Genomic DNA, 27,182 nt, shown 5'->3' with positions numbered 1-27,182 from the left:
GGGATTTAACAAATAGAAGCGAGTCCCTTTCTTCCAGGAGCCCTAAGGCAGAGGGAGGGGTGACTGGGCCCAATCAGGAGCTCTGGGGATTAATGGGACCTGGGGATTTGAGGGAGAAGGTTTTCCAACCACAGATTGCCCTTTTCTGGGGCTGCCTGCCTGCCTGGAACTCTCCCTCCTGGGCTCAGCCTCCTGGCCTCCATGCTAGCCTCCATCCTCTGCCTCCTGTTTCCCCAGTGCTGATGGCACAACGATATAACCAAACTAGATCAAATGTAGGGACTGTTCTTGGGGCACCCAGGGGTCCAGGACTCGCAGGCCGTCTGCTTTTGCTGACCTCGGACCTAGCCCCGGAACCAGAATCCCCGGACATTTCCTGAGTCAAGGCTTTCCCCCTTCTCTCCCCACCCCATCCCCCATTTTCACCACAGAACTGATCCTCAGCCTCTGAGCCTCTCAGAAGGCTCTGGGTGCCTCCACCACTTGCATCCTTCCCGCTGACCGCCCTTGGGCTATTGGCCCATTAGCCCAGGGCTCCTGATTGGACCCGTTACCCCCTCCTCTGCCTCGGGGCACCAGGAGAAAGCCACAGGCTTCAGTTTGTTAAATCCACTTTCTCAATGACTAAAAGTGAAAGGGCAATCTCGCCTGATTGGACCCGTTATCTCTCCCCTGCCTCAGGGCACCAGGAAGAAAGCCACAGGCCTCAGTTTGTTAAATCCACTTTCTCAATGACTAAAAGTGAAAGGGAAACGCAGAGGCTCCTGAGCAAGCTGAGTTCTGAAAGGGAGCTCTGGAAGGATGCTGACACGGACTTGTATTAATAGAATGTACACCCCCGCCCCTGCCCCAGAGAATAGAGGGAGGCCCGGGATCACTGGGATCAAGGCTCGGTACTCGGCCTCCTCAGTCCGGGCTCAGAACCGAAGCAGGTGGAAGTCTGGTCAGACATGGCCCGCTCCCCTTTTCCTCCTCTCACCCTCTACCTGGGCACCTCGCTGTATAACTAGGTCTCCAAATCAAACATTTCCTGATACTAAATTATAGAGAAATCGATTGGAAAACAATCCTTTGGTACACATGTGGTTTTACCATTTTTTAGACAAAAGCAACTTTGTACTGAGCTGGATCGCTTGTTTATTTTTACAGAAAGAACCACTTCTTGCAGAATATTTGATACTTTTGGGTATCCCAATATGGGACCCCCCCATTCAGTTACTTGATCTCACATGGGGTCTGGATCCCCAGCTTAAGAAGCTTAGCACTAAGGGACCCCCAGGCAGCTGAGTGTGAACGGAATAGAGCAAGGGACCTTGAATCGGGAAGAAGCCTCTTCTGGAGTTCAAATCTAGTCTCGGACACCTATTAGCCACGAGGCCCTGTGTAAGTCACTTTGCCCTGTTTGCCTCAGTTTCCTTATCGGTAAAAATGAGCAGGAGAAGGAAATGGTCAACTACTCTGGTATCTCTGTCAGGGAACGCCCAGATGGAGCCAGGGAGAGTTGGACAGGATTGAGAAATAAGACTCGTTGACCTAAACCCAATTGAGAGGTGGGACAAGAGCCCCCGGCCTTGCTCAGGCACCGCTCTCAAAAGCCCCCACGTCCCCCCCTCATTCCACTATTAAAGTTCCTTCCAAAGACTATTATCGTAAACAGATGCTGGCCAGGTGAGGGGTGGGCTCATTGGCACATTAGGGCGGTTAATCAGTGGCCCGTCCATTAGCGTGGCTCACGTTAGCTAGTGGTCAGCTTGGGGTGGAAGCTGGGGTGCCACAGAAAGGGGACACGTGACCGGCCAACTTTGGGTGGGGGGAGGGCTGTGGGGCCTTTGACGCTAAAAATCTATAAATAACAAGCGAGCTGGCTGCTTCCTGCCTCCATGTGGCCTCCAAGGCAGCCCCCCGGCCATCTGCAGTGGTGGGGGGCCTCTGGGCCGCGGAGCTAAGCCCTCCCTGCTCCTTAGAGCACCGGACCGGGAACCGGCTTTGCCAGGTCGGCCTTGAGCCGCTCCTTGGCTCCCTTGTAGTGAAACAGGGCGGAGGGAGCCTGGCCTGAGTGAGAAGGCCCTGGGTTCCAATCAGGCCTCTGACTCACCAGCGGGGGTGGGGGTGGGGGGAAGTCACTGGAGCTGGCTAAGTCACGGCGCGGTTGCTTTTGCCTTGGGGCGATCCCACCCAAACCTCGGTCTCCCTTTGTGTCTCAAGACAGGTGCTTTCGCCATTAGAGCAGCGGCCACCTTCCTTTTTCTCGGGATGCCCCTGGCATACAGCAGGCAATTAATAAATGCTTCCCGACGGGCTGTTTCTTGGACTCCGGGCACCCACTAAGTAGAGAGCGCTCGGTGGGGCTCGGCTAAGGTTCTGAAACTGGCTTGGGAGGGCGGGGAGGGTGGACGCAAAGGCCCTTTTTCTACGCCCTGCTCTGACAAGATGCTCAAAGCTCCAAGAAAATCCCCGGGACGCAAGGGACCCCGGGGCAGTGAGTGACAAGCGGGCGGGTCCGCAGCTCCCCAGGTTAGAAGGTGCGCCCCCCCCCCCCCCGGTCTCCGCGGGCCCCTCGGGCCCAGCATCCTCCTCAGATGCCCTTTCATTGTACAGTTGGGAAAAAAACAAAGAGTCGGCAATCGGCTGACTCAGCGTGCGGAAGGAAGTGTCAGGCAGAGCCGGGCTGTCCCAGCGGCCGCCGCGGAGCCCCCGGGCTCGGACCCGCGCCCATTCACCCCCGAGCTCGGGTCGGCCTCGGTTTAAAGGCGCTTCTGGGAAACCCTCTCCGCGGCGTCCCGGGCGGGCGCAAGTGAAACCGGTCCCGGGAGGGGCCTGGGGGGGGGGAAGAGAAAGCGGGGGGGGGGGGGTGCGGGGGAGAGAAAGCGCAGCACCGAAGCCCCGCCGTTTGCGAGCGGGTTTCCAACTTCTCGCGAATTAGGGGTTTCTTTTTTCTTTTAAAATCGCAAGATAATTAGTGCCGGAAAGGCTCTCAGGTCGCCTCGGACGGCTTCCAGGCCGATCGGACCCTCTTCTGTCACTGGGGGGTGACCCCTCTCCCCCGCTACCTCAGTGGGAGGTGCCCCGGCCCGGAGAGCAGCCGCCCCTCCCCCGCCCGCCTGGGGGAGGTGAGGGGGAGGCCGGGCACAGGCCGGGCTTCCGAAGAGGCGGCGGGCTCCCAACTTTGGCTGAGGGATGCGAGGGCTGGGTGTGTGGGTGGGGGGGGAGGAAGCGTGGGTGGAGGTGTTTCTGCGGCTGGCGGTGGGCGGGCGGGTGGCTCCCAGCTGGGCCCACGCCCCCTTCCTCCGGCTGGGGGCGGAGAGAGCTGCCAGCCTCCCACCCGGGACCGCGGGCTCGGCGCCCGCCGCACTTTCTCTCGAAGCTCGCCGGAGCCCGGCCGCCCACGCGCGCAGACACCCTCTCCACACACACGCACAGACACGCACGTAGCTAAGCCCCCTCAAGTGCAAACGGACACAGAACACCCACGTATGTAAGCGCGCACTCCCGCGGGCGGGCAGCCCCCAGCACTCGAGCCCACGCACCCTTGAGCAGTCACACAATACACAGTTCTAAGCGCTCCCACACGCCCCCTCCCCACGGCTCCCGAGAGCGCGCGTACACACACCGCATATGCACACACACGCACACACACCCCGGAACGCACAAACACAGGACAGGCGCACAATGCTTAACTGGGGGGGCGCACGCAAACCCACACGAGCAAAAGCAGCCCCCGCGCACACTCTCGCACACCCAACGGCACGGCGGGGGTGGGTGGGGGCGGCGGCAGCCGCCCCTTCGGGGTGAACGAGGGCAGGAAGTTGGGCGCGGGTGCGGGTCGGGGTACGGCCCCCCCACCGGGCGCCGGGGGCGGTGCCCGGGGGCGGGCTCCCCGGCCCGAGCATCGGTCCCCACCGTCCGTCAGTCCGTCGTCAGTCGATACTCCGGACGGCCCCCGCCCCCGCCCCCCCTCCGGCGCATCCCGGCCCCCTCTTCTTACCTTGGGGCCCTGCGGCCGGCGGGGCAGCTCCTCGGACAGCGGAGCGCGGCCGCTGCGCATCTCCAGCCGCCGCGCCGGTGCCTCCGGCTCCCCCAGGAGGGTCAGCTCAGCCCCAGGCCGCCCGCGGCCTCCGGGAGGGCACCGGCGCAGCGATGAGCATGTACGCCCCCCGGGGGCCGGCTGCAGCTGGCCAGCTGTGCTCGACTCCGGCCTCCTGCCTTCCCACTCCGCTCCGCTCGGGTGCCTGTGAGAGAGCGAGCGAGTCGCAGGACGCAGGAAATGTGGACTGGCTCCCCCCTCCCCCTCCCTCTTCCCTCCTCCCTCCTGCTCTCCTCCCCTCCCCCCGCGCTCCCCTCCTCCCCCTCCCGGAGCGGCTCGGCGGCCGGCGGGCGGGGTGGCCGGTCGGCCCGAGGAGTGGGGGCGACGCCTGGCGCCCATCGGAGAGAAGCGCAGCGGCCAGATTCACCTGCTGCGGCCTTCTTCCCCCGACCCCCGCCTTCTCCGCGGGCTCGGGCCGGAGACTCACCTGGCGCCGCCTTATCTCAGGCTGCGCCCCGGCTGCGGGGCCGCTCGTCCGAGCTCTTTGTCCTGCCCGGGGGAGGGACGGCGCGAGCCCGGGCACGGGAAGGGACCGAGCCAGCTCCCAAAGGCAGGACCGGGGAGGAGAGCGGCGGCAAATCGCCCGGCTCTCGCTGAAATCCTCCGGCCCAGCCCTGCCCCCGGAGTCATTCTGCAACTCTCGGGGCAGCCCCCCCGGGACCCCGGTCAGACCCGGCTCCTCAGTCCCGTGCTCCCAAGGGCCCAGAGCAGAATTTGAACCCAGGCCTTTGGACCTCCACTCTTTCCCCGGGTCGAGCTGACTGACCCGAAGCACGATGGGTTTGTGGGCAGAGAACGTGCGAGCCGGACCGCCCTTCTGCCTTCTCCGGCCTTTCTTTCTCGCTTTTCCTCCCTCCCCTCTGGATTTACTCTCATTCATTCGGAGGCAGCTCCTCAGCGAGCCCTGGAGGAAGCCAAGAGCTGGGGGAGGAAGGGAATCTCCGCGTCTTTACAGAGTCCCCGAGCCTTGAACTTGGACCGTCCCAGGCAGAGTCCAAAGGAGAGCAGCTCCTTCTGGATCCCCAAGGCTGGGGCTCCCGCGTCTGACCCACTTAAAAGCAGTCCCAAGTGCGGCAAAAACACGGGGGAATCATCAGGACCAGGAGGAAAAATCACTCCCTGCAGCAGACACTTGGTTGAGCCCTCAGAAATTTGGGTCCAGGAAAAAAAAGTGTCTCCGACGGAGGGACGGATTTGGAGGGTCGGGACTGCAGAGGATGGAGGGACCTGATCTTCCAGCCCCGCCCCGAGGAGTCAGAGGGAGGACCCGGCTGTGGGAGAGGGAGAGACAGCAGCAGCAGCAGCTCCTCGGGCGGCTTGGGGCAAAAACCCCCGGCCGAGGAAACCGCCCGAGAAACGGGGGCTCTCCCTGGCTCCCCTCTGCTTCCTCTCCACCCACAGAGCCCATCTATGGCCACCGTTCGCTCAAACATTTTTAGTCAAACCCAATTTGGCTTCCATCACCAAGATGGCAGAAGTTACCTGAGAGACGAGTGTAAAGTTCGGAGCAGGGTCCCATCTCTGCTTAAATATTAGAGATCTTCCTCCCTCCTCCCTCCTCCCTCCCTCCCTCCCTCCCCCTCCCCCAGCTCAGAGCAGGGAGGGATTAACTCATGATTGTCTTTAAAATCAAATTTCTACAATCAAAGAGGAGGGACCCACGTGTCCTTGGGGGCCATTCTATCTCCCCCCACGTCAACACACACAATTATTGTAACAGGCGGCCGCGGCTCAATCAATCATCAGGTTTTCCAGGGTATTTGCTAGGTGCCCGTCACTGGGCTGGAGATAGGTAAAAAAGGGGAAATAGTCCCTGGCGAGGGAGCTGGCGATCATGAGGAAATGACATGACCAGGAGCAAGTAAATCCGCCTTGGGTAGATGGGGGTGGGGAAAGGTGACCAAACTCTCCACCATTGCCCTGTAGAGTTCCTTGCATAGTGTCGGACTAAGGAGGCCTGGGTTCCCATCTCCCCCCCCCCCCACTCATTTGGCTGCCAGACCCTCACGTGTAAACTGAGGAAACTTGTAGCACTTGTCCCACCTCCTTCGCGGTGCTCTTGTGAGGCTAAAACCCCAAGACAATAGAGAAACGAGGGGGAGGATTACTGTGGAGTCGGGACGCTTTAGGGTCTCCTCAGAGGTAGAAGCTTTCGGAAGAAATTTGCCCGGTGATCCCCGCTTGTATCCGAGTGCATGGAAAAACGCCCGGTGTCCGGGCTGACACGTGGCCGTCGGGGAGCTCACGGAGCCGGTCGTCTCCGACACAGAGGATGAACGCTGAGCTGCCTTTGGGAAATTGCCGGGGAGGTCACCATGGCGGCCCGAGGCCGGAGGGCCTGGGACCGGGTGACCCGGAGGACAACGGAGAGGCTTGTGGTGGGCAAGAGCAGCCTGGGTGCCAGAGCGGGAGTCTTTAAGGGCCTGCCTGATCACCAAAGAGGAAGGATATCAGTGGGCCTTCAGAACTAGCAAAAGCAAGGATTCCGAGAACTCTGGGAAGAGCTCAGTGAACCGATGCAGAATGAAGCCAGCAGAAGCCAGAGATCCGTGGGGACCGACAACGGGAGAAGATGCAAGGACTTGGATCCGGACACACGATGACCCCCCCTTTTAGAGCCCCCCCGCCCCCGCCCCCACTGCCCATTTTCTGGTACAAAGGGGATTGACCAGAGGCGAGGATGAGCCCGACTTTGGCTCAAAGTATGGTTTTGTTTATTGCCTTAAACAAAGGAAAGCTTGCTTTTGAGAAAGTGGGGAAAGAGAAGGAAGACTAGGGATATGATGCTAAGAAAAAAAGAAAAGAAAAGGGGACCATGGAAATGCCCTAAAATCCAGAGAAGTTTAGAGGCAGACGCGGACAGACGCGGCTGTTCTGAAACGCACTTGTGGCATTTACCTGTATTTAAAATCCAATGATTTGTGAAGCAGTTGGCACAATCCCTGGCACAAAACGGGCACTTCATAAATATCTATTTATTTATTGTCTACACTCCCTCCCCGCCTTTTAAAATAGAAGCTGAACATAAGAGATTCTCCACTTTATTGGCAATACTTGGTTTTTCCTGTTCATTAAATATGAAAATGTTATGGTGTGTGCCAGGTTTAGTCAACATTAAAAATTAGCTTAAAGTGAAATGTAAAGAACAGGGGCTCGGTGGATAGAGTGTCTGACCTGGAGTGGGGAAGTGCAAATCAGACTGTGTGAGACCCTGGAAAAGTCACTTTACCCCGTGTGCCTCAGTTTCCTCATCTGTAAAGTGAGTTGGAGAAGGAAATGGCAAACCGTTCCAGAGTCTTTGTCATGAGAAGTTGGATCTGACTGAAATGACTGAACAAGAACAGCAAAAAATTAGGAGAGAAAGCCCTGGGAGGGAGGGGAGGCCCGCCTGGGGCTGCCCTAGCCTCCATCCACTGCCTTGGGAGGCCCCCAGAAGGCATCTGGGGGCTGGTAAAGACATGGCCAAGAATTGCTCCGGGGGAGAAGGAAAGGATGGGGGCAGCTCTGGGCACCAGGAACACCTGAGGAGGATGGGGAGCGTCTGGAGGTCCCGCCCCCGCCAAGCTGGCCTTCTCGCTGTCTCGTGTCCTCCCCCAGGCCTTTGCACTGATTATCGGCCATTCTCTCTCCTCTCAGCCTCAGGGTCCCTGGGGACCTTCCAATTCTACCCAAAGTCCTTCCTGAGGCTCCTGGCCACCTCCCCCTCCCCTTGAGCTACCTGGGAGCCATTTTGTGCTGTTTCCTTGGGGAGACTCTGAGCTCCCAGGGCCAGGAGGGCGGCCGGGTGGTACCCACAGCACCTGCCCTCTGCCCGGCACACGCTGGCCACTCATTGGCTGACTGACACTGGGAAGGGCCCGCCCCTTCGGCTTTCAGAGGAAGTCCCGAATCAGCAGGCTGAGGCGTGTTGCAGGGGAAGGGGTCGCTCCCGAGAGCCGGCGGGCCCCCCGGGGGGCTGTGGGAGCAGCCGGGCAGGTGTGGGAGGGCCTGGTGCTTGTTCTTCGTCCCGGAAGAGGACGTCGCTGTGCTGGGGGACAAGGCACCCGTGTCGGGCTGTTCGTGTCCGGGCCGGCCCCGGGCGGGGGGCCGAGGTGCTCTCCGAGGTCACACCCCTGTGGCCGCCACGGCCACCTCTGGGAGAGGGCTGGACTGGCACCGGCTCCCAGGCCGGCACATCTGGATGGAGTCACAGCTGGTTAGAACCCAGCCACGTTGATGCCTTTATGAGGGAGGGGACACCCCTCGGAGGGAGACCCGATGAGCAGAAAGACTGGCCGCCGGACTTGGAAGAACGAAGGCCCAGAGGAGCTCCGGTGTGGGAGAACATCCAAGCTTAGGAGGCTGTGGGGAGACTCCTGGAAGCAAGCAGGGGCTGCCCCTCCTTTTGTTGTCCTTCAGGCCTTCCGGCCCGGGCCCTTGGTGACGCCCGCTTGGAGGTAAACAGATGGTTAAGGGACTGGCCCAGGGTCACCCTGCTAGGGAGGGCCTGAGGCTGGATTGGAACTCAGATCTTCCTCACTCTGGCTCTCGCCCTGGACCGGCCGGCACCCGGTTCTCTCCCCCATCCCCAAGTGGCCTCAGAGAGGGAGACACCTGGTCTGCCAGGTCTGGAGAGGGTGAAAAACGCACCCACTGTGGGCAGATTCGGTGGCAGAGAGTCTGCGCCTGAGAGAGCAGGAGCTCCGGGCAGGGCCTCCTGCCCAGCCCCTGCTTCTTCCAGCCTCCACTAAAACCCTCCCCTCTGGGAGCCTCTCTCACCTCCAACCTGCGAGGGAAGAAACCCTTCCTTGTACAGAGTCATCACGGGCTCCCCCCAGATAGAATGGGAGCTCGGAGGGGGCGGACTCTGACTTTCCTGGGCATCCGTAGCATACAGCAAGTGCTTAATGAATGCCTGTCGGGTTGACTGCACTCAGGGTGAGCGGGCTGAGGATTTAGCGTAAGAACTCCCAGGCCCTCGGGACCCGCTTTGGGAGCCGCCGCCGCCGCACTGTGCCGGCTGTGCCCCCGGTCTCCCTGACGGCGCCCACTTTTTCCGTGGACGCTCCTGCACCGGGGAGTGGCCCTCATGCCCTCAGGAAGGCTCGTAGCTCCCAGCGGCAGCCGCCACGTCAGGGAACGACCGGAGCCCGGCGGCCAAACTTGCCAAGTGGTCCTGGGAGACGGGCCCATGTGGGGGGGGAAGGGACCGGGGGGGGCCGAGGCCGGGCTCCCCGAGGACTCGGCCCCGTGAGAGAGCGGGAGCAGGGGCAACGGCCGGAGGGGCTGCTCCCCGAGCGTCCGGGAAGGCCTCGGCCCGAGCTCTATAACAACCGGGCCCCTTCCTGGGAGGAAACAGCCCGGACGTGGACTGGCCACAGGTGGGCGGCTAAGCAGGGCTGCAGGTGCTGGGAAAACCGTCCCAAGCCGAGAATGAAGCCGCCGAGTTCCCGGTGAGCCTAAGTCCATCCGTGGTGCAGGGAGCCGGGGAGAGCGAACAAAATAAAGTGAAAGTGTCCCGGCAGATCCTGCGCCTCCTGTGGCTCCTGTGGCTCTGTCTCCGTCCATCTCCTACCCATCTCTCATTTATCTGTTACTGATCTATCATCTCTCTCTCTCTCTACACACAGACACACACACAGTAGGACACGGGTCACAGGCTGGGAGGGAGGCCCGAGCCCCGGGCGGGACTAAAAGGCTCCATGTGAAAGATGGCGTCTGTGCTGCAACTTCAAGGCAAAGGGTCTTCCGAGAGGCAGCCCCGGGAGGGGCGAGCGGCAGGCCCTGAAAGGGAGGCCGAGGCTTCCTCCAGGTTTTGCCCATTTCCCTCTGCACCGGTTCGGAACAGGTTCCTCTGGATTCTTCGTGTCCGTTGGTCTGGTCCATTGGTGCACAGTCCGGTGCCATTCTTCGGCCCTTTCCCAATGACCGGGAACCGCTTCGTTTCTTGTTCTTTTCCGCCATGGAAGGGCTGCTGTGGGCGCTTGGGCCTGTAAGGGACCTTTGCTTTCTCCTCAGTCTCTACGCCCATTGCCAGGATCTCTGCCTCAGGAGACAGGAGCAGTTCAGAGAGATCCCGTCCACAATTCCACATTGTTTTCCAGAACGGCTGTCCTCGGCCTTCCCGACGCCGTACTGCGTGCCTGCTTTTCCCCGGACTTCTCTAACACTCCTCCCCCTCCTCCCCTTCCTCCCCCTTCCCCTCCTCCTCCTCCTGAAGTGACTTGTCCGGAGTCACGTGGCTGTGATGCGGGGGACAGAGCCAAGCCTGGAGGCAGGGACCCAAGTTCAAATCCGGCCTCAACCACTTAGCCGCTCTGTGAGTCTGGGCGAGTCACTTTACCTGCCTCAGTTTCCCCCTCTGTAAGATGAGCTGGAGAAGGACGCGGCAAACCCCCGGCGGGTTCCCGGAGAGTTGGACGGGACTGAACAGCACAGCCCCGAAGAGCCAAGGCCGGGGGCTCTGGAGGGGCCGCGGGCAGGCGGTCCCCGCTTTCTCGGCCCCCTCCATAACGAGGGTCATCTCCCTCAGGCGCGGCCGGCACTCAGCTGCTTCCTGGCTCGGGGCCCTCGGCCCCTTTTCGTGACTTTCCCAGCCGGGGGCCTTCCTCCTCTCCCCCCTCTTGGGGACGCTCCCACCCCCTGGCTTTTGCACGCACTGCCCACGCTCCAGAAGGAGGGAAATACGGGAGTCGGAGTAAATAAAAGTTGCGCAGAAGCATAAATTCACAAGATTAAATATTTGCCTTTCACTCCGGGAAGAGCGGCTGCCTCTGTGGGGGAGTAAAGGGAGGGGGGCGGCCCCGGGCCTGGTGTTCTTAGAGCCGAGAGACCCGGACCTGGAACCGGGGGCGCACGTACGGGGCGGGCGGGGGGCCCGGGCAGGGGTCCGGGGGGGGTGCTCGGCCCCCAGCTCTCCCAAGAAGTCGGAGCTTGCCTGCAACCATTAAACAGATGGATTAAAGCAGGGGGAGGGAACCGAGGAGAGTCTGATCCTTTTCCAGAGAGGGGGATCGCAGTGATAATTCTGATGGGAGCTGAGTGTGGGCCTGGGTCTCGCCCCTCCGCCCTGTTTCGGGTCTCGCCCCCCCACCCTGTCCCGGGTCTCGCCCCCCCGCCCTGTCCCGGGTCTCGCCCCCCGCCCTGTCCCGGGTCTCGCCCCCCCGCCCTGTCTCGGGTCTTGCCCCCATCAGCCCCCCCCCCCCCCGCCCTGTCCCGGGTCTCACCCCCGTCGGCCCCTCCGTTGTCAGACACGCTGCGGTCGCTTAAATCTTGCTGAAAGTAAGACCGGGTGAACTCCCCGATGTGGATGGAAAAGAATAACACGGGATGCGGTGGCCGAGCTCTTTAATCAGCGCGTGGGGCGCTCCGTGAGGGCCTGTTTGGGGAGTGCTGGGGTTTCTCTAAGGGCGGGCACCGAGGGCCGTTTTATTCACCCTGAACATATTTGTACATTTATAATATGTCCACGAATACACGTCCACAACCGTATAGTTCCCGGGCAAGAAGAGCCCAGGAAGCTTAACCCGCTGGGGCTCCCTTGGCGGCCTGTGGGTTAGCCCTGCAGCCCCGGCTCGGCTTCAGCCCATGTCACAGCCCGCTTTCGAAGGCCGCCTCCCTGGCCGCTTGCCCCCTCCCCCAGTCTGGGGGGCACGTAGGGTCTCCCCCGGGTTCCTGCAGACTTAGCCCACGCTTGTCTCTCGCCGGGGCCTTCGCCCTGTTGGTTCCCTGGGATGCTCCCCTCCCCAGGGCGCCAGGGGCCATTCCGGCCTCTCCGGTGGCAAAGAACAGCCTGGCACCGTGGGACCTTCAGGAGGCCCCGGAGAGGAAGGACTTGCTTAACTGAGGCGGGCGGGGGACGGGCGGGGGACGGGCGGGGAACGGACGGGGGACGGGCGGGGGACGGGCCCACAGAGACATTCAGGTTAAAAGGGGGGGGCTCTGTATGGGAGCGCGGAGAAATCTGAACATCGCTTTCTACCCAAACAATCTCTAATTAGAGTCCCACTGCGTATGCGCTGGGCTGTATGTAAACAGAGGCTTGGGATGGATTCAAAATAGCACAATGTGGAAAGGCAGCTTCCCCGCGTCTGTCTCGGTGGCTGTGGGGGCGGCTCCCGTGGGTTCTGGCTCCCGGCGCTTCCCGAGGTTTCCAGGACTGCCCGGCCTCTCCTCCGGCCTCTCCCCCTCCTCCCCCCTCTGTCCCTGCCCGGTTCTAAGTCCACGGGCCGATCTTCGCCTCCTCTTCCATAAAATAACGTGACTAAACAATGGCCCCTGGAGGCCCTTCCGGGCCCGGGCCCACGACCTCGGGAGCCACGGCCGGCCGACGTCCCCTCAGACAGCGGACGGGGCATCCCGGGCGGGTCAGCCTCCAGCTGGCGCTCCGGGAGCCTCTGGACGGCTAAAGCCCCCAGGAGGGGCGACTCGCGGGCCAGCACGGCCCCTCCCCGGGACGCCCCCAGGCCCTTCATGCTCCCCCCCCCCGGGCCCTCCGTGCTCCCCCCCCGGGCCCTTCGTGCTCCCTCCCCGGGCCCTTCGTGCTCCCCCCCCGGGCCCTTCGTGCTCCCCCCCCGGGCCCTTCATGCTCCCCCCCCCCGGCCCTTCGTGCTCCCTCCCCGGGCCCTTCGTGCTCCCCCCCTGGGCCCTTCGTGCCCCCCCCCGGGCCCTCTGTGCTCCCCCCCTGGGCTCCGCACCCCCTCCCACCGCCGGGCACCTGGCCCGGCGGTAACAGATTAATCAGCCAGGAGGAAGTGGGAGAGGAGCCGCCCCCCCCCCCCCCCGCCGGGCGTAGCTGTGGCAACCCCCCCCGGGGGAGCAAAGGGCACCAGGCCGGGCCTTTACGACCGGGGCTCCTGGCACAAAGTCCGCGGGGACGGCGCTCTCCCAAGGGCCGGGCTTCCCGAGGCGCCCCAGGATCAGGACCAGGAGCTGGGGACGAGGCCCTCCCGGCGGGATCTCCTCGGGCACGATGCCGACCACCCGAAAGAAGCTGCTGTTCCTGGCGGGCTTCGGGACCAGCCTGGGCTCGCTGGCCACCGTGTGCCTGGCCCTGGCCACCCCGCAGTGGGTCACCGGCAGGATCGAGTTCAGCGACAGCAGCTTCTCCAACGGGAGCGTCGTCCTCACCTACGGGCTGTTCCGCGGCGAGAGCTCCCAGGAGCTGACCTCGGGCCTGGGCCAGTCCGACCTGGCCTTTGAAGGTAAAGCCGGGCCGGGGTCCCTAGGGCGGCCACAGACAGGGATCCGGGGCCGTTCCGGGGTCATCACAACCGAGGCTCTAAGCTGTCCCCCCTCTCCCGGGCGTCAGTGAAACCCTGTGGAAAACCCACTTACGAGGGTCCGACCAAAAGCCAGGGCCCGAGAGCCTGTGCTCGGGGCCCCGCCTGGGAGCCAGGGTGGGCCCCATCCTCAGACGGAGGCTCTGGGCCCCCTCACCCCGGATGGAGGCTCTGGGCTCCCTCGCCCCAGACAGGGGCGGCTCTGGGCCCTCTCTCCCTGGATGGAGGCGGCTCTGGGCCCCATCCTCAGATGGAGGCTCTGGGCCCCCTCACCTCGGAAAGGGGAGGCTCCGGGCCCCATCCTCAGACGGAGGCTCTGGGCCCCCTCACCCCGGATGGAGGCTCTGGGCCCCTCGCCTCGGACCTTCTGAATGGTCGGGATGGTCGCGTTTATCTGCGAGACGCCCCCCACCAGAATCACTTACAGCTGCCCAGAGCCCGGCTCTCCTTGTTTAAAGTGGGAAGGTTAGAAACTAGGCCTGGAGGAGACGAGCCCAAGAAAGCGCAGCTGGCAGTAATGGAAGTGAACTTTACCCTGATATCCGGGGGGTCGGTGACCCATTCCTCAGGTGTGTGTGACCTCCTCGGCACAGGAAGCCGGAACGTCGGTCCCAGCGTAGTATCCGGGCCGGGCCGACCCCTGGAGAAGCATCAGAACTAGGTAAACAACAGGCAGGGCCTGGGAGTTTGTGCTTCTGCTTTAAGAACTGCCTCCCCTCGGACGGGCCGGCCCCCCGGAGAGCACCCCCCCCCAGTGACAGCTCGGGGCCCCCAGCGGGCCTTGGAGCGGGCGTCCCTCAGGCAGGGGAGGGGCCGCCCTTCTCGGGAACCAGCTCGCGCCGTGCTCAGTACTTCCTCGTTCATTTTATATGGGGAACGGGGCTCCTTCAATGTCTGGTCCTGAATTCCGTAGGTCTGGGGGAGCACTGGGCAGGGAGCACTGGGCAGGGTGGCCGCCACCCAACAGTCTGCTGGACCAGCTGAGAGGGGACGGGGCTGCCCAGGGAGGGAGGGAACTCTCCATCCCGGGAGAGGCTCGGGCCTGCGACCTCGGAGAAGGGGGCCGACCTCCGGCCTCAGGAGCACCTTCTGTCCGTGAGCCCGACCCACGGGCCCGGCCGCCCTCGTCCCTCCGGCCTCCAGCCTCCGGCCACCGCGGCATCCGGGGCTTCTGAGGCCCTGGGCCGCAGGGATGCTCCTCTTAAGCCTCAGATGGAGCACGAGTCTTCCCAAGAGTCACCGACTGTGCCTAAAGAATTAAAACCGCTAGGCCGCGCTCGTTGGCTGAAGGTTCCCAGGGAAGCAAACATCTACGTTGGACCCTCCTGGAAGCCTCCTTTCCCTCGGCTTCCTGCCTATGATCGAACCGTAGAGTGACGGAGCTTGAAGGGAACTTGGAGCCAGCGCCTGCTCCCCTTGCCTGGAAGCCAGACGAGGAAACGGAGGAGAGAGGGTTCCCACGGAAAATCCAGCTGAACTCGCCCCGGAGCTCTCGGACTCAAACACCCTTCTGAGCCACTTCTCTATCGAGTCCAGTTTATTTCAAACCCCTAATTGGTGCCGTAATCAGTCGGAAAGACCAAGGACTTGGTCTCAGAAAACGTGGGTTTGTACGAAAATGTGACTGTAAGAACCAAACCTGGTCCTGGAAAAAAGGAGGAAAAATCATCCATCCTTCGCTTTTGTGCTTGGGTGGAATTGTGGGGGATGGAATAAACTGCCAGAGAGCGCATCTTAGCCTGTCTCTGGAGCTCAGTTTCCTCATCTGTCAAATGGGGAGATGGGCTCGGCTGATCTTCACACACCCACCCCTCGGACTCTAGGCCCATTGTTTGCTGAGCTGCTGTTCTTTCTCTTCCATTCCGTTACCAAGGCCGGGAAGGGGAGACAGAGAGACTGAGAAATGAAGATGAAAGAAAAACAAAAAAATAGGGATAAAAATGTAAAAAGAAAAAAAAAAGAGATGCTGGTAAAACCCAGTCTCTGTGCTGCTCTGAGTAACTCATCTCCCTCCATTTTTCTTATCTGTAAAATGGGGGAGACACCGCACCTTCTCCAGAGGCGAGGGGGCATCACTCTACCGAGCGCCTCTTAAATCTTAGGGTCAGTTATTATTATTATCATCATCATACGTTGCTGATCATCATTTGTGACAACGGCACCAGGCCGCCCCCTTGTCGCTCTCTGGCAGCCTGAACTGAATCTGCCGTTTGCTGAAAAGGAGGGATTCCGGCAGAATTCTGCTCACGGCCCGCGGTCAGCGAGTTTGGTCCCGGGGAGGCCGTTGGGTACGGAACCAAGTGTCCGAAAGAAATGGTTCAAGTTATGTTCGTAAAACCCTCGAAGAATCCAATCAATTAACTTAATGAAGCCATTAGATGGATGAAAACCAATTCATCCCGCACTTTGGAGTCAGTTCTCGGGTAGTTCCACGAGTCCCTTCAATACACCAAGAAATAACTCACGGAAATCACTTTTCAGACTTAAAAGTGCAGTCTCGATGCGCGCTGTCTTCCTGCTATTATCGTTATCACGATGACCAATATCTCACCAGCAGGTTAGTGCAGACACAGCCCCGAACTCGAGCCCTCCAGCTAAAAAGTCTGATCGCCTATTTTTAAACGTCCCCCAGATACTGATGCCTGTGCTTTCCCAGACGGCTAAATGTTTAGAAAGATTCTGGTGACTGGATCTTTCCACTTCTGCCAGAAGAAAGTAACTGGGGGGAATTTGGAGCTTTTTTCCTTTAAAACCATTCAGCCAGTGAAGGAATTTGTAATGACTCATCACAATTTACTCTTCCATTCAAAGATATTGCTTGAACACCAACTGTATGTAACGGGGATTTTGTTTTTGTTGATTGCCCTGTACTCTTTTTTAAGTTTTATTATAGCTTTTTATTTACAAAACTTCTGCGTGGGTAATTTTTCAACCCTGACCTTTGTAAAACTTTCTGCTCCAACTTTTTCCCTCCTTCCCCCCTCCCCTTCCCCTAGATGTCGGGTAATCCAATACATGTTAAATATGTATAACGGGGATTTCTGGGAAGTGTAGTCCCAAATTTTTGAGAGCCTCCAATCAGAGCAGAGCATCTTTTTCCCCCTCAGTGATTAAGAGTGCTGCTTCCCAGATGCCCCTGGCAACGTACTAGTGATGCTGGGCTTGGAGCACAGACTCTTACCCATCTGGCCTGGAAAGGCTTTAGATGTGGCTGGGGAGGGTCCGTGTCTGTTATCCAAGGAATGGTTAGAGATGCTCGTCCCCCAAAGACTGGCCGCCAGCTTTTTGGCCACCTACCAATGGAGGGGACTGTGTGCACGGAAAGAACATTGTAGGACTCCAGGATCAAAGCTTTAGCTAAAACAGTCAACAAGCATTTATTAAGTGCCTACTATATACTAGGTACTGCTCTCCAGGAGCTCCCACGACAAAGGGGGAGACCACATGCAAACAGTTACGCACAGACATAACAGATCCAGGGAAAAGTGGAAATAAATCAGCAGGGGGAGGCACCGGCAGGAAGAGGGCTCAGGAGAGGCTTTTTGGGGAAGGGGGAACTTTGAGGGAGACTTGAAGTCAGGAAGCCAGGAAGGAAAGGTGAGGAGGGGAGGATTCCAGATGACTCAGAGAGGGAGAGGAAGGATCTTGTTGGAGGAACAGCAAGGAGGAACATCTGCCACCAGATATAAAGTGCAATATGTTTTGTATATAAAAATCTATAACAAAAATGTTAAAAATACTATGATTCCTATTAATTATGATTTTAATCATTTGGCCATCCTCAAAGGGGAGAAATCTAGCGTGTTCTTCCTAGGAAGAGTTTAAAAGCATCTATCAATTAGCATTTATTAAGATAATGTATATGAAAATGTTCTGTAAAATGTAAAGCATTCTAGAAGGTTAAAAAGAAGATAGAATGTGCAAGAGGACGGCGGAGGTTGGAGGGAGCATGCTGTGATGGGCTTTGGACATCCAGGAGGATTTTGTGTTGGATCCTGGCGCTTACGGGGAGTCCCTGAGAGCCCTGTTCCTCGGGAGCGTGTGCTGGGGGCTGCTCAGACCAGGGCTTTATCCCCGGCAGCCGAGGGAGGATGACCGGAGGGGAGAGAATCCTGGGACAAAGAAACCAACGGGCAACGACTGCCCCGTCTAAGTGTCGGTGGGCGAGGGAGCCCTCAGCAAGCGACTGCAGAGAGTCAAGAGGAGCAGCCCGGAAACGTGGGGAGGGCACAGTGGCCACACCTGCACAGGGCTGGAGATGGAGGGAGGGCTCAAAGAGGCCCCGGGAGAGCGTGTGGCTGTCTGGGAGGGCGGCGAGTCCTCCACAGGAGGAGGGACGGTGGGAGGGTGGAAGAGCTGGGTGGGGGGAGGTTCCGTGAAGAGTCTGGACTCGAGGCGTCATCCAGGGGAGCTCGACGTCCAGCCCGAGATGACCGAGAAGCACTTGGCGAAGCAGAACCGGCTCCGGGCCGGATGCAGAAGTCCGGGATTCATCTGTGGGGAGCCGACGGCACCATCGCAGGCCCCTCAGAGAACGGCTGGAAAGGGGTCCCTGAGAGGGCCAGGAAGAGACCCCCAGAGCCAGGGGGAGGAGAGGGAGCGGTCCCGGGGTCCCAGCTGCCGAGGGTGCCCCAGGTATCGGGACCGAGACGGGGCCAGGAGCCAGCACGAGCCCTTGGGAGAGGCCGGAAGCCAGACTGCAGAAGCAGCAGAGGCCCCAGGGAAGAGGAGAGAGGACATCAGGTGGAGGGAGAGCTTTCAAAGTTGGTGGGACACGGGCGTGTCTAGGGGAATGGAAACATCTGGCGGGCAGAGAGAGGTTAATGGGAGAGGGGCCGGCAGAGGAGGGGGTCTGCTCTAGAAGCACGATGGAAAGCACCGGGGTCTTTAGGAGAAGCGAAAGGAAAAAGCGTGATTAAGGAGGACGCGAGATCAGAAGGGATGAGGAGGAAGGGAAAGGCCTCGTGGGGGGCACAGCAGGAGAGAAGCGAGAGGGGCAGGGGAGGAGTGAGGAGGGATGGAGGAGTCTGGGAGAGCAGCTGTGGTGAGCGGGGCCACAGCCGATGGGGGGCACGGAGAGGACGTGATTGAGATTATGGGACACGGACTCACAGGAGCCTCCCCCAGGAGGGTTTTGTGATTTTCTCGGCTCAGTTTAGTCAAGAGCAGTGAAGGGAGCGGGCGGTGGGAGTCGCCCAGAGCTGGCCAGTAGCAATAGTGTTAATGGGATTGGTGGTGATGGGAGTGATAGCAGCAGGAGGAGCACTAGCAGTGTTCAGCCGAGGGGGTTTCCCACGAGCTTTAGGACGCGTCGTCCTCACCCCGTGTCCCATGGGGGCACCATGGCTCAGGGCCCACTGTGGCACAGAGGTGGAAAGGGAGAACAAGGGCACCTGCTCTCGGGGCTGACAGGGGAGGAAGGAGGCCGTCTCTGCAAAGCAGCCCGAGCCTGGCACCCAGTAGGGCCGTCCCTCTCCTCCCCCCTCCCTCGGGCCCTGTCGGTGCCCCTCCTTCCCCGAGGTTAGGAGCTTGCTGGGGAGAGTGTGCGCAGGAAGCAGCGCAGGGCCCGGGTTCGCGCCCGCACGGCTGCCGTTGGCCCGAGAGTCCGGCCCAGGGTTGCTCTCTACGGGCCGTGGTGGGTCTAAGGTCGGACGTCTCGCTTTGGGGGAGGGTTTCCTTTTGGGCAAAAGGCAGATCTTAGAGGTAACTGGGGGCAACTCGCTCCTTCTGGGTCTGTCTGCTCTTCGGTGAAGCGAGGGGTCGCACCGAACGACCCCGAAGCTTCACTGGGAAAGGCCCAAGCCTCGGATCAGGCTGGGGCCCAGGCTGGCGCCAGGAGCCCGGCTAACCGCGCGCCATTTTGTTTTCCAGTTTTAACGACGCTGTCGGACTCCTCTCCGAAAAGTCTCCACTCGGCGGTCATCGCCCTCCTGTTCCTCAGCTTGTTCACGTCCCTGCTGAGCTCTGGGTTAACGCTTTTCAACAGCATCAGCAACCCCTACCAGACCTGGCTCGGCCCCACCAGCATTTTCACTTGGAACGGACTCAACGGTAAGTGAGGAAATCGGGCTCCACACGAGGAGCCGCCGCCTCTTCTGCTCCGAACTTTTTGTTTTGTTTGGGGATGTCGGACCGTCTGTCTGTCTGTCTCTCCCATCTCTCCGTCCATCTTTCTGTCTCTCCCAAATCTCCGTCCATCCATCCGTCTCCCCGTCTGTCTCTCCCCGTCCGTCTCTCCCCGTCCATCTCTCCGTCAGTCTCTCCGTCAGTCTCTCCCCGTCCGTCTCTCCCCGTCCGTCTCCCCGTCCGTCTCTCCCCGTCCGTCTCTCCCCGTCCGTCTCTCCCCCGTCCGTCTCTCCCCGTCCGTCTCTCCCCGTCCGTCTCCCCGTCCGTCTCTCCATCAGTCTCTCCCTGTCTGTCTCTCCCCGTCCATGTCTCCCTGTCCGTCTCCCCGTCCGTCTCTCCCCGTCCGTCTCCTCGTCCGTCTCTCCGTCCGTCTCTCCTCGTCCGTCTCTCCGTCAGTCTCTCCCCGTCCGTCTCTCCGTCAGTCTCTCCCTGTCCGTCTCTCCCCGTCCGTCTCCCCGTCCGTCTCCCCGTCCGTCTCCCCGTCAGTCTCTCCCTGTCTGTCTCTCCCCGTCCGTCTCTCTGTCTGTCTCTCCGTCCGTCTCTCCCCATCCGTCTCCCTGTCCATCTCCCTGTCCGTCTCTCCGTCAGTCTCTCCGTCAGTCTCTCCCTGTCTGTCTCTCCCCGTCCGTGTCTCCCTGTCTGTCTCTCTGTCTCTCCCATCTCTCTGTCCATCCATCCATCTGTCCGTCCGTCTCTCCATCTCTCCGTCCGTCTCTCCCCGTCCGTCTCTCCCCGTCCGTCTCCCCGTCCGTCTCTCCCCCGTCCGTCTCTCCCCGTCCGTCTCTCCCCGTCCATCTCCCCGTCCATCTCCCCGTCAGTCTCTCCCTGTCTGTCTCTCCCCGTCCGTCTCCCCGTCAGTCTCTCCCTGTCTGTCTCTCCCCATCCGTCTCCCCGTCCATCTCCCTGTCAGTCTCCCCGTCAGTCTCTCCCCGTCAGTCTCTCCCCGTCCGTCTCCCCCCGTCCGTCTCCCCGTCCGTCTCTCCCCGTCCGTCTCTCCCCGTCCGTCTCCCTGTCTGTCTCTCCGTCTCCCCGTCCATATGACAATAATCAGGCTCAGGGCCCAACAACGGGCAGACAGACACAATTTGGCAGTAAGGGGGCGCACACACTTTGGAACCGGGGAGAACACGGGTCAGGACCCCGACCTCCCGAGCTCGCTGCAAGGACTGAACGAGATAAGGAGCCAAGGGTTGGGCGAGTGGCTGCTCTGGGCCAGGCCCTCGCTGAGCACGACATCCCACCTGACCCTCACGACCGCCTCGGGAAGCGGGCGCTTCTCATCTCCCTTTTATAACTAAGGAAACCGAGGCAAACGGAGAGACTCCTAGTCAGTGCCCGAGGCTGGTGGGGAGCCGGCTCCTCCCGGCACTGGGATGTCCCCCCGCTGCCCCATAACAGAATACAGAGAGACGACACGTACGGGAACTTTCCAACCCGAAGCACGATGGGAATGCACAGTATGACAATTACATAATTAAAATTATTACATAATTTATCATCATCATCATCATCACCACAGAACTCGCTTTCTCAGCCCTTGGTCAGTGTTAGGTTCACGGTCATCCTTCAGCAAATGCGTCACGTCTTCCTTTGGGCGTCCCTGCCCGGTGCCGTCCCTGCCCCCCCCAATCCCAGCCCCGCTCCCCTGCTTTGTGCGCCCTCCCCCTCCCCCTCCCCCTCCGCTGCTATGGAGAGAACCATCCCTCGCGTCCCGTCCGGCTCTGCCATCCACGGGGGCCGCTCCCGTCCTCCCTCCTGGAGGTTCCCTCTGCCCTTAGAACGAAGCCCCTGGAGGGCGGGGGCGGCCTGGGACACCCAGAGGAAGTGCTCGGTGATGTCATTCACACACGTGTTTCCCGGGAGCCCAGGCCCGGCCCCTCGGAATGGTCTTGGTGTGAAGCTGCCCTTGGACAGAGCGGACGAAGCCATCATTAAGCCCCGACTGTGTGCGGACACCGAGCTCTCCGGCTCGTGCTGCTTCCTCCGAGTCAGACAGAGGAGGGAAAGGGAGGCGCAGGAGCCGGAGGGCTGGCAGGCGTCCCGATATGGAGAGAGAGGCCTCAGGTTCAAAGCCCACAGGTCACTTGGGCTACCAGCACAGGCAAGCCCATTAAACCACCTGAGCCTCAGTCTCCTTGCCTGTACAATGGGTACAACGAATAGCCCCTAACTCACAGGGTCTTTAGGAGGGTCAGGCACAGAGCTCTCTGTGAGCCAGAAAGGGCTGCACCCCCTAAGCCCCAGACGCCCCCTTCGGATGGAAGGCCGGGGGCCGGGGCAAGTGCCCGCGAGAGCCCGGCCTTTGTTCTTGGACCAGTCACGACCCGGGAGCAAGGCGGGCTCCGGGCCTTCTTCCCACACTCGTGAGTTCAAAGCAGAGCCCAGCTGGAGATTCAAAAGGATCTTTCCAACCTCTCAGTGATTCAGCCTTTGCGCCGAGTTTCACAAAGGCATAATGCCGGATAATTAGGGTTTGGTTCCTTTTCGTGAGGGTCACAAGAAAGGGTTTCTGTGAAGGGCAAAGGAGGAAGAAAGGAGAGCGCGACTGTGACATCAGAGGGAATGTCGGCCACACCAGCGAGGAGTCCTTGGGGAGGCCTCCAGGTGCCCTCGTCCCGACGTCCACTCCAGTCGGATCATGAAACCCAGAATCCGAGTCGGAAGCGACTCCGAGGCTGCTTGTCCGGGGACCTCCTGGGCTTCCTCTGGGGAGGAGCCCTTTGAGAGCAGGCTCTGCAGCCAGCACCCTTTTGGGGAGGTTCTGGGGGGGGGTAGAGTAGAACACTACTCTGGTAGACTGAGGAAGCCTCTGTACATTACTACAACCCTGGGGCTATGCCCAGAGGTCAGGGTTCTATGCCCAGGAGTTGGGGTTCTATGCCCAGGGGTTGGGGTTCTATATCCGGGGGTCGGGGTTCTATGCCCAGCCCATACAGACCAAGCTGGGACGCATGACAGGCAGGACTTCCCGACCCTGTCCATCCCACCACACATTGACATTAGCGAGGAGAGTCGGGGGAAGCTTTGGGAACAAGAAATATTCTTTAAGAAATATATTCAAAGATGCCCCAAAGGAGCATCATTCCTGTGCTCCATTGTTCATAAAGATTGTCTCCTCTCTCTGATAGTTAGGACCTTCTAGCTCCATCAGCCTTAAGTGCTCCAGGGTGGGAAGTTTGAAGGACCCGAGTGCAAATCCTGCTTAGAAACTTACAAGACAGGGCAAATCATCAAACCTCTCTCAACCTTGTTTTTCTCATCTGTAAAATGGGGATAATTATAGCAGCTGACTCAGGGGCATTGCGAAAATCCATCCATATAAACCAAATTAATTCAAAGAAACAAAAACCCTAGGAGGAGGAATTCCATTCATTTTGGGAATGAAGGGGATCCTTCAGAACTAGATGGAATTATGCTATAAACTGGTATCATTAGGACTGTTGGATGCTAGTAAAAATGTAATGAACGAGTCAGGACTGAATAAGCATTTGTAAAGAAACCACTGGGGACAGACTCCATACTCGGCAAAAACTTCGGGGAGAGCCGGAAAGAAGTTTGGCAGGAATGAGTTTTAGAGCAACGCCCAACCTCACTTAGCCAGGTACTGCTTGAGAATTGCGAGGATCATACATTAAAGCAGAGATATGGGTGAAAATGGAAGATTTCCCTTTCATGGCTTTGGGGAAAAGGGAGATTCTTGGCCAGACCTGGGTAGAGTTGATAAAAGATATCCTGGAGCACCAGCCCTGAAGTCAGGAAGACCCGAGTTCAAATCTGGCCTCAAATACTTAACAGATCCTGGCTGTGTGACCCTGGGCAAGTCACTTAAACTCAATTGCCTCAGCAAAAGTTAAAAAAAAAAAAAAGATAACCAGTGCCTTCTTCGGCAAAGACAATTCTCATGGGTGGAAACCCATTCCCCCATGATGCCCTGGAACTTTTTCTAGCAACTTCTACTCTGGAAGAAGTTAATAACTTTGCCAAAGTAGAACTTGAGCCTTCCAATCTTCAAGGACAAGTTTTTGTCCACAAAGTTCTGCTATGTCTTTATATAAGAAAATAACTTTGTCTTGACCTAAAATTTATTTTAAAGATATGTGTGAAATATGTGAAGATCCAAAAAGAAGCAAAAATATTTGCTTTTCACTCCCATGATATCAAAGAGATACAAAGACATGATAAAGATAGAACTCCATAATAGCTAAGCAAAGTTAGGAACAATTTGCTTGGAAACATCTTTTTCAATGAACAAAAATTGATTTTTTTTCTCTACCTTCCACCTTACTTCACGGAGGGGTACAAAACTCTTCAAATATGCACGGTCAAGGTCAATCAAAACAAATTCCCTCAACCATTTCTCTCTCTCTCTGTATATATATACTCTCTAAATACACACACAAGCATGTATCTCAGCTAGATGACGCACTGAGTTTGTAATCAGGAAGACTAGTCTTTGTTATCTGCTGTTCTTGTGGTTACCTGGAATTGTTATCTCTTCTTGTGAGCGGAGGATGATGAGGATGAGGATGATGATGAAGATGATGATGAAGAAGATGATGATACAGAGACCAAGGGGCAGTTGCTATTCTCTGACCTCCCCACTGAGAGACTGTTGCATTGTCTGACCTCTCTCCTCTTCCCTCTGCCTCCAATTTATTTCATTTCCAGTCCACAAGCAACACCTGGGTCAGTAAAGGCTGCCCTGCAACTCCCTCAAGTATCCCGCTCCACAGCTGTGGAGACTTTCGAAGAACTGACCTGCCCTCATGAAGCATGATCCTCAACAAGTTCTTCTTGAGTTTAAACCCAGCCTCAGACACTTACTAGCTGTGTGATTCTGAGCAAGTCACTTAACTCTTTTTGCCTCAGTTTCCTTATGAAAGAAAATGCCCAAATATTCCAGTACCAAAAAACCCCAAAACAAATGGAATCACAAAAAGTCAGACGTGACTGAAATGACTGAATGATACGTCTGTCTCTCTATCTATATCTAAATGCCTATAATGATCGCTGTAGACACATATATCTACATCTATCTGCATATCCGTCAGCGATTTCTCTGAGAGAGAAATCCTATTCAGGACAAGATACTTCCCTAGGGATCTTCTGGAATTATGGTTGGTCATTGAATTGATCAAAGTAATATAATATAATATAATATAATATAATATAATATAATATAATATAATATAATATAATATAATATAATATAATATAATATAATATAATATAAATAATAATATAATATAAACATATTTTGGGAAAATTACAAGCTATAAGTGAACATCTGAAAAATGTTCCAAATGGCTAATAGAAGAAAAATCCAAATGAAAACAACCCAGAAGTTTGTCCACAGACCTTGCAAACAGGCAAGGCCGGTAACAACAGGAAAGGAGAAAGGGTCGTAGAGAGGTGAGTGCTCTGCTGGCAGAGCTGTGAATTGTTTCAATTATTCTAGATATCAAGTCATAATTTCTTTGAGAAAACTGATCAAAATATTCATCTCCTAACGATCAAGTAATTTCATTGCCGAGTGTATCTTTCAACAGGGTCAAAGAAAGAAACGAAGCACTTTTTGGGGGCATTAGCAAAGACCAAGAAACGAAGTGGGGGGCCATCAGTTGAGTGAATAGATGAACCATCTCTGGGGTGGGAATATAGTCTAATATTAGCATGTACTGAGAAATCAGGGGAATGAGAGATTCTGAGAAACGTGGGAAGATTTGCATGAACTGATGCTGAACGAGATAAGCAAAACCAAAATAAAGAGCTGCAAAATGAAAGCAGCAGTTTAAGAGAAAAGATGGCTAAGAAAAGGAAGTCCAGTCATGTTCCGGAGAACAGATAATGATCCCTGTCCCTCTCTGTGCGGGGATGCTGGGGACGACGTGGGCAGGATGCTGACATTTCAGAGGAGTCACTGTCATTTGTTTAACCATGTTTATTAGCACGGAGGATTTTCTCTAAGGGAAAGAACTCTTCCTAAATGTCTGTGTTACAAAAAGAAAAGCCTTGGCTGAGTTCATTTTGGGGAAAAAAATTCATATTGAGAGATAATGGGAAAGAGAAAGGCCTGATTATATAAGGAGAGATTATATAAGGATTACCTCTGGGAGCAAGTGAAAATCTCTGTTTTGCTGACTCAGTACCGACTTCCTTCTGGGGGGGGTGGGTCCCGAACGAGTGCTTGTCTCTGTCCCCGAAGCTGCCGTGACTGACCCGGCCCTCGGCCCCTCTCCTCTCCCCCTCCAGCGGCCTTCGTCCTGGGCGCCATGGTCCTGTTTGCGGTGAACACGCAGGCCAACGGCCTGTCAGCGGCCATGAGCTCGGCCCTTTACCTGTCGCAGGACTACAGCTACGGCGGCGCCTCCCACAGCTACCTGTACGCCTTCTGGCTGCTGCTGCTCGTCCTGGCGCTGAACGCCCTCACCGTCGCCGTCGTGGCCTTCTACCAGAACGCCCGCTACCACCGGCAGCAGAAGCGGCGGAAGCCCATGGAGAACGCCCCCCGGGACGGCATCCTGTTCTGAGGGCCGCGCTCTCGCCGGCCTCCCCCTCGCCGGCCTCCCCCATAGACCCACTGGCGCTGTCGGGCCGGCGGAACCGAGGCCCGGGCCCAGAGGGGGCCCCGGGACAGTTACCCTCTCCTGCTTGTTTCCGGGCCGGGGCCTCCTTGCCCGCTCCTCGCAGTTGCTTGGTAGGACTTTGTGTAGTTTGCATTTTCTCCCCGGAGCTTTGTCTCCCCGAGCGCAGGCTCCCCGGGGCAGGCCCGCTTCTCTTGGGTTTTGTCTGTTTCGTGGCTCCAGAGTCCAGCACAAAGAATCCCCGCCCGGAGCCCCAAACTCTGGCTCCTCGGTGCCACTTTTCCGGTTTCCCGCAGCCCGTCCCCTGCAGGGACAGCACGTGGGCCCCGCTCAGCCCCAGGGACGTTTTCTCCCGGCCAAGGCTGCGTCTCCCTGGGGGTCACGGCCCAGGGCCCGCAGCGAGGCTCCAGAGAGGCAATGAAGCGCTCCAGAAACTCAGAGAAAAGGGGACTCTTGGTATTGTTGTTATTCTTAATTGTGGACAGTGCTTCCCTGGCTCCTCCCGAGCAGATCCAGGAGGGAGCATGGGCTGCTGACCCAGGAGGGCCTGAGGGCCCGAGCGGGCACAACGCTACTTTATTAAACATTTCACAGGAAACACTCAGTGTCTGATTGCTTAGTGACAAAACCAAACGTTTTAGGGGCAGATGAATGTATTGGGGGGCGGAGATCTTTGTACCTGGGGATGAAGGGCCAGGTCGTGCTCAGGGTGGTGACTCCCCTGCCGCTGCCCTCGATTCTAATTCATAAAGCTTTGTCCGGGGTGAAACAGGGCCGGGCCTGGAAGGACACTGGGGCTGGGGGTGGGGGCAGAGAGGTTCCCACTAGCTATGACCTCAGCGGACAAAGCCAAGGCCCGGGGCGGGGGGGGTGATGGGGTGCAGTGCGGGGTGTCCCTGTGTCTGGAGGCGGACTCTGAGTTAAAAGAAAACCCCTGAGTGAAGGGAGGGATCCCAGACACTCCAATGCCACATCAAGTCCCCGCTCCCCGCCTTTCCCCGGATCTGGGGGCTGCAGTGTAGACCCTGGTCAGCTCCCGAAGCTCGGGATCTCACACCCAAGAGGAGCCTCAGGGTGAGGCCGTTTGGCGCGACCCGGATTTGAGCAAGGAGTCCTTCAGTGGCAGCT

The 27,182-nt window shown here is 58.3% G+C and overlaps 2 protein-coding genes across 4 annotated transcripts in view; one reads left to right on the top strand and one right to left on the bottom strand.

Annotated features, from left to right (window-relative positions):
• Positions 1-4,074, bottom strand: part of PTPRE (protein tyrosine phosphatase receptor type E) — a 148,256-nt gene extending 144,182 nt beyond the window's left edge. For all 3 annotated transcript variants that reach the window (XM_051982712.1, XM_051982713.1, XM_051982714.1), the window contains exon 1: positions 3,986-4,074. The gene's annotated coding sequence lies outside the window, so the exon portion shown is untranslated. The remainder of the gene's footprint in view (positions 1-3,985) is intronic.
• An 8,849-nt stretch (positions 4,075-12,923) lies between these two features.
• On the top strand, positions 12,924-26,652 carry CLRN3 (clarin 3). Its single transcript, XM_051982711.1, has 3 exons — positions 12,924-13,266; positions 19,216-19,395; positions 25,723-26,652. Exons 1-3 carry the CDS (start codon positions 13,035-13,037, stop codon positions 25,998-26,000), a joined length of 690 nt encoding a protein of 229 aa, XP_051838671.1. The 5' UTR covers positions 12,924-13,034; the 3' UTR covers positions 26,001-26,652.
• Positions 26,653-27,182: the final 530 nt, after the last annotated feature.

This window comes from Antechinus flavipes, chromosome 2, assembly GCF_016432865.1.
Source record: "Antechinus flavipes isolate AdamAnt ecotype Samford, QLD, Australia chromosome 2, AdamAnt_v2, whole genome shotgun sequence".
NCBI lineage: Eukaryota > Metazoa > Chordata > Mammalia > Dasyuromorphia > Dasyuridae > Antechinus > Antechinus flavipes.
The sequence above is the reverse complement of the archived record's forward strand: the minus strand, read 5'-3'. Positions and strand labels throughout refer to the sequence as shown.

What these genes read in the sequence shown, in the direction of transcription:
- CLRN3 (XM_051982711.1), top strand. Translation starts at nt 13,035, where the DNA reads ATGCCGACCACCCGAAAGAAGCTGCTGTTCCTGGCGGGCTTCGGGACC. An exon ending in GTCCGACCTGGCCTTTGAAG is followed by an intron (nt 13,267 to 19,215) that starts GTAAAGCCGGGC and finishes TTTGTTTTCCAG; the next exon opens with TTTTAACGACGCTGTCGGAC. An exon ending in CACTTGGAACGGACTCAACG is followed by an intron (nt 19,396 to 25,722) that starts GTAAGTGAGGAA and finishes CTCCCCCTCCAG; the next exon opens with CGGCCTTCGTCCTGGGCGCC.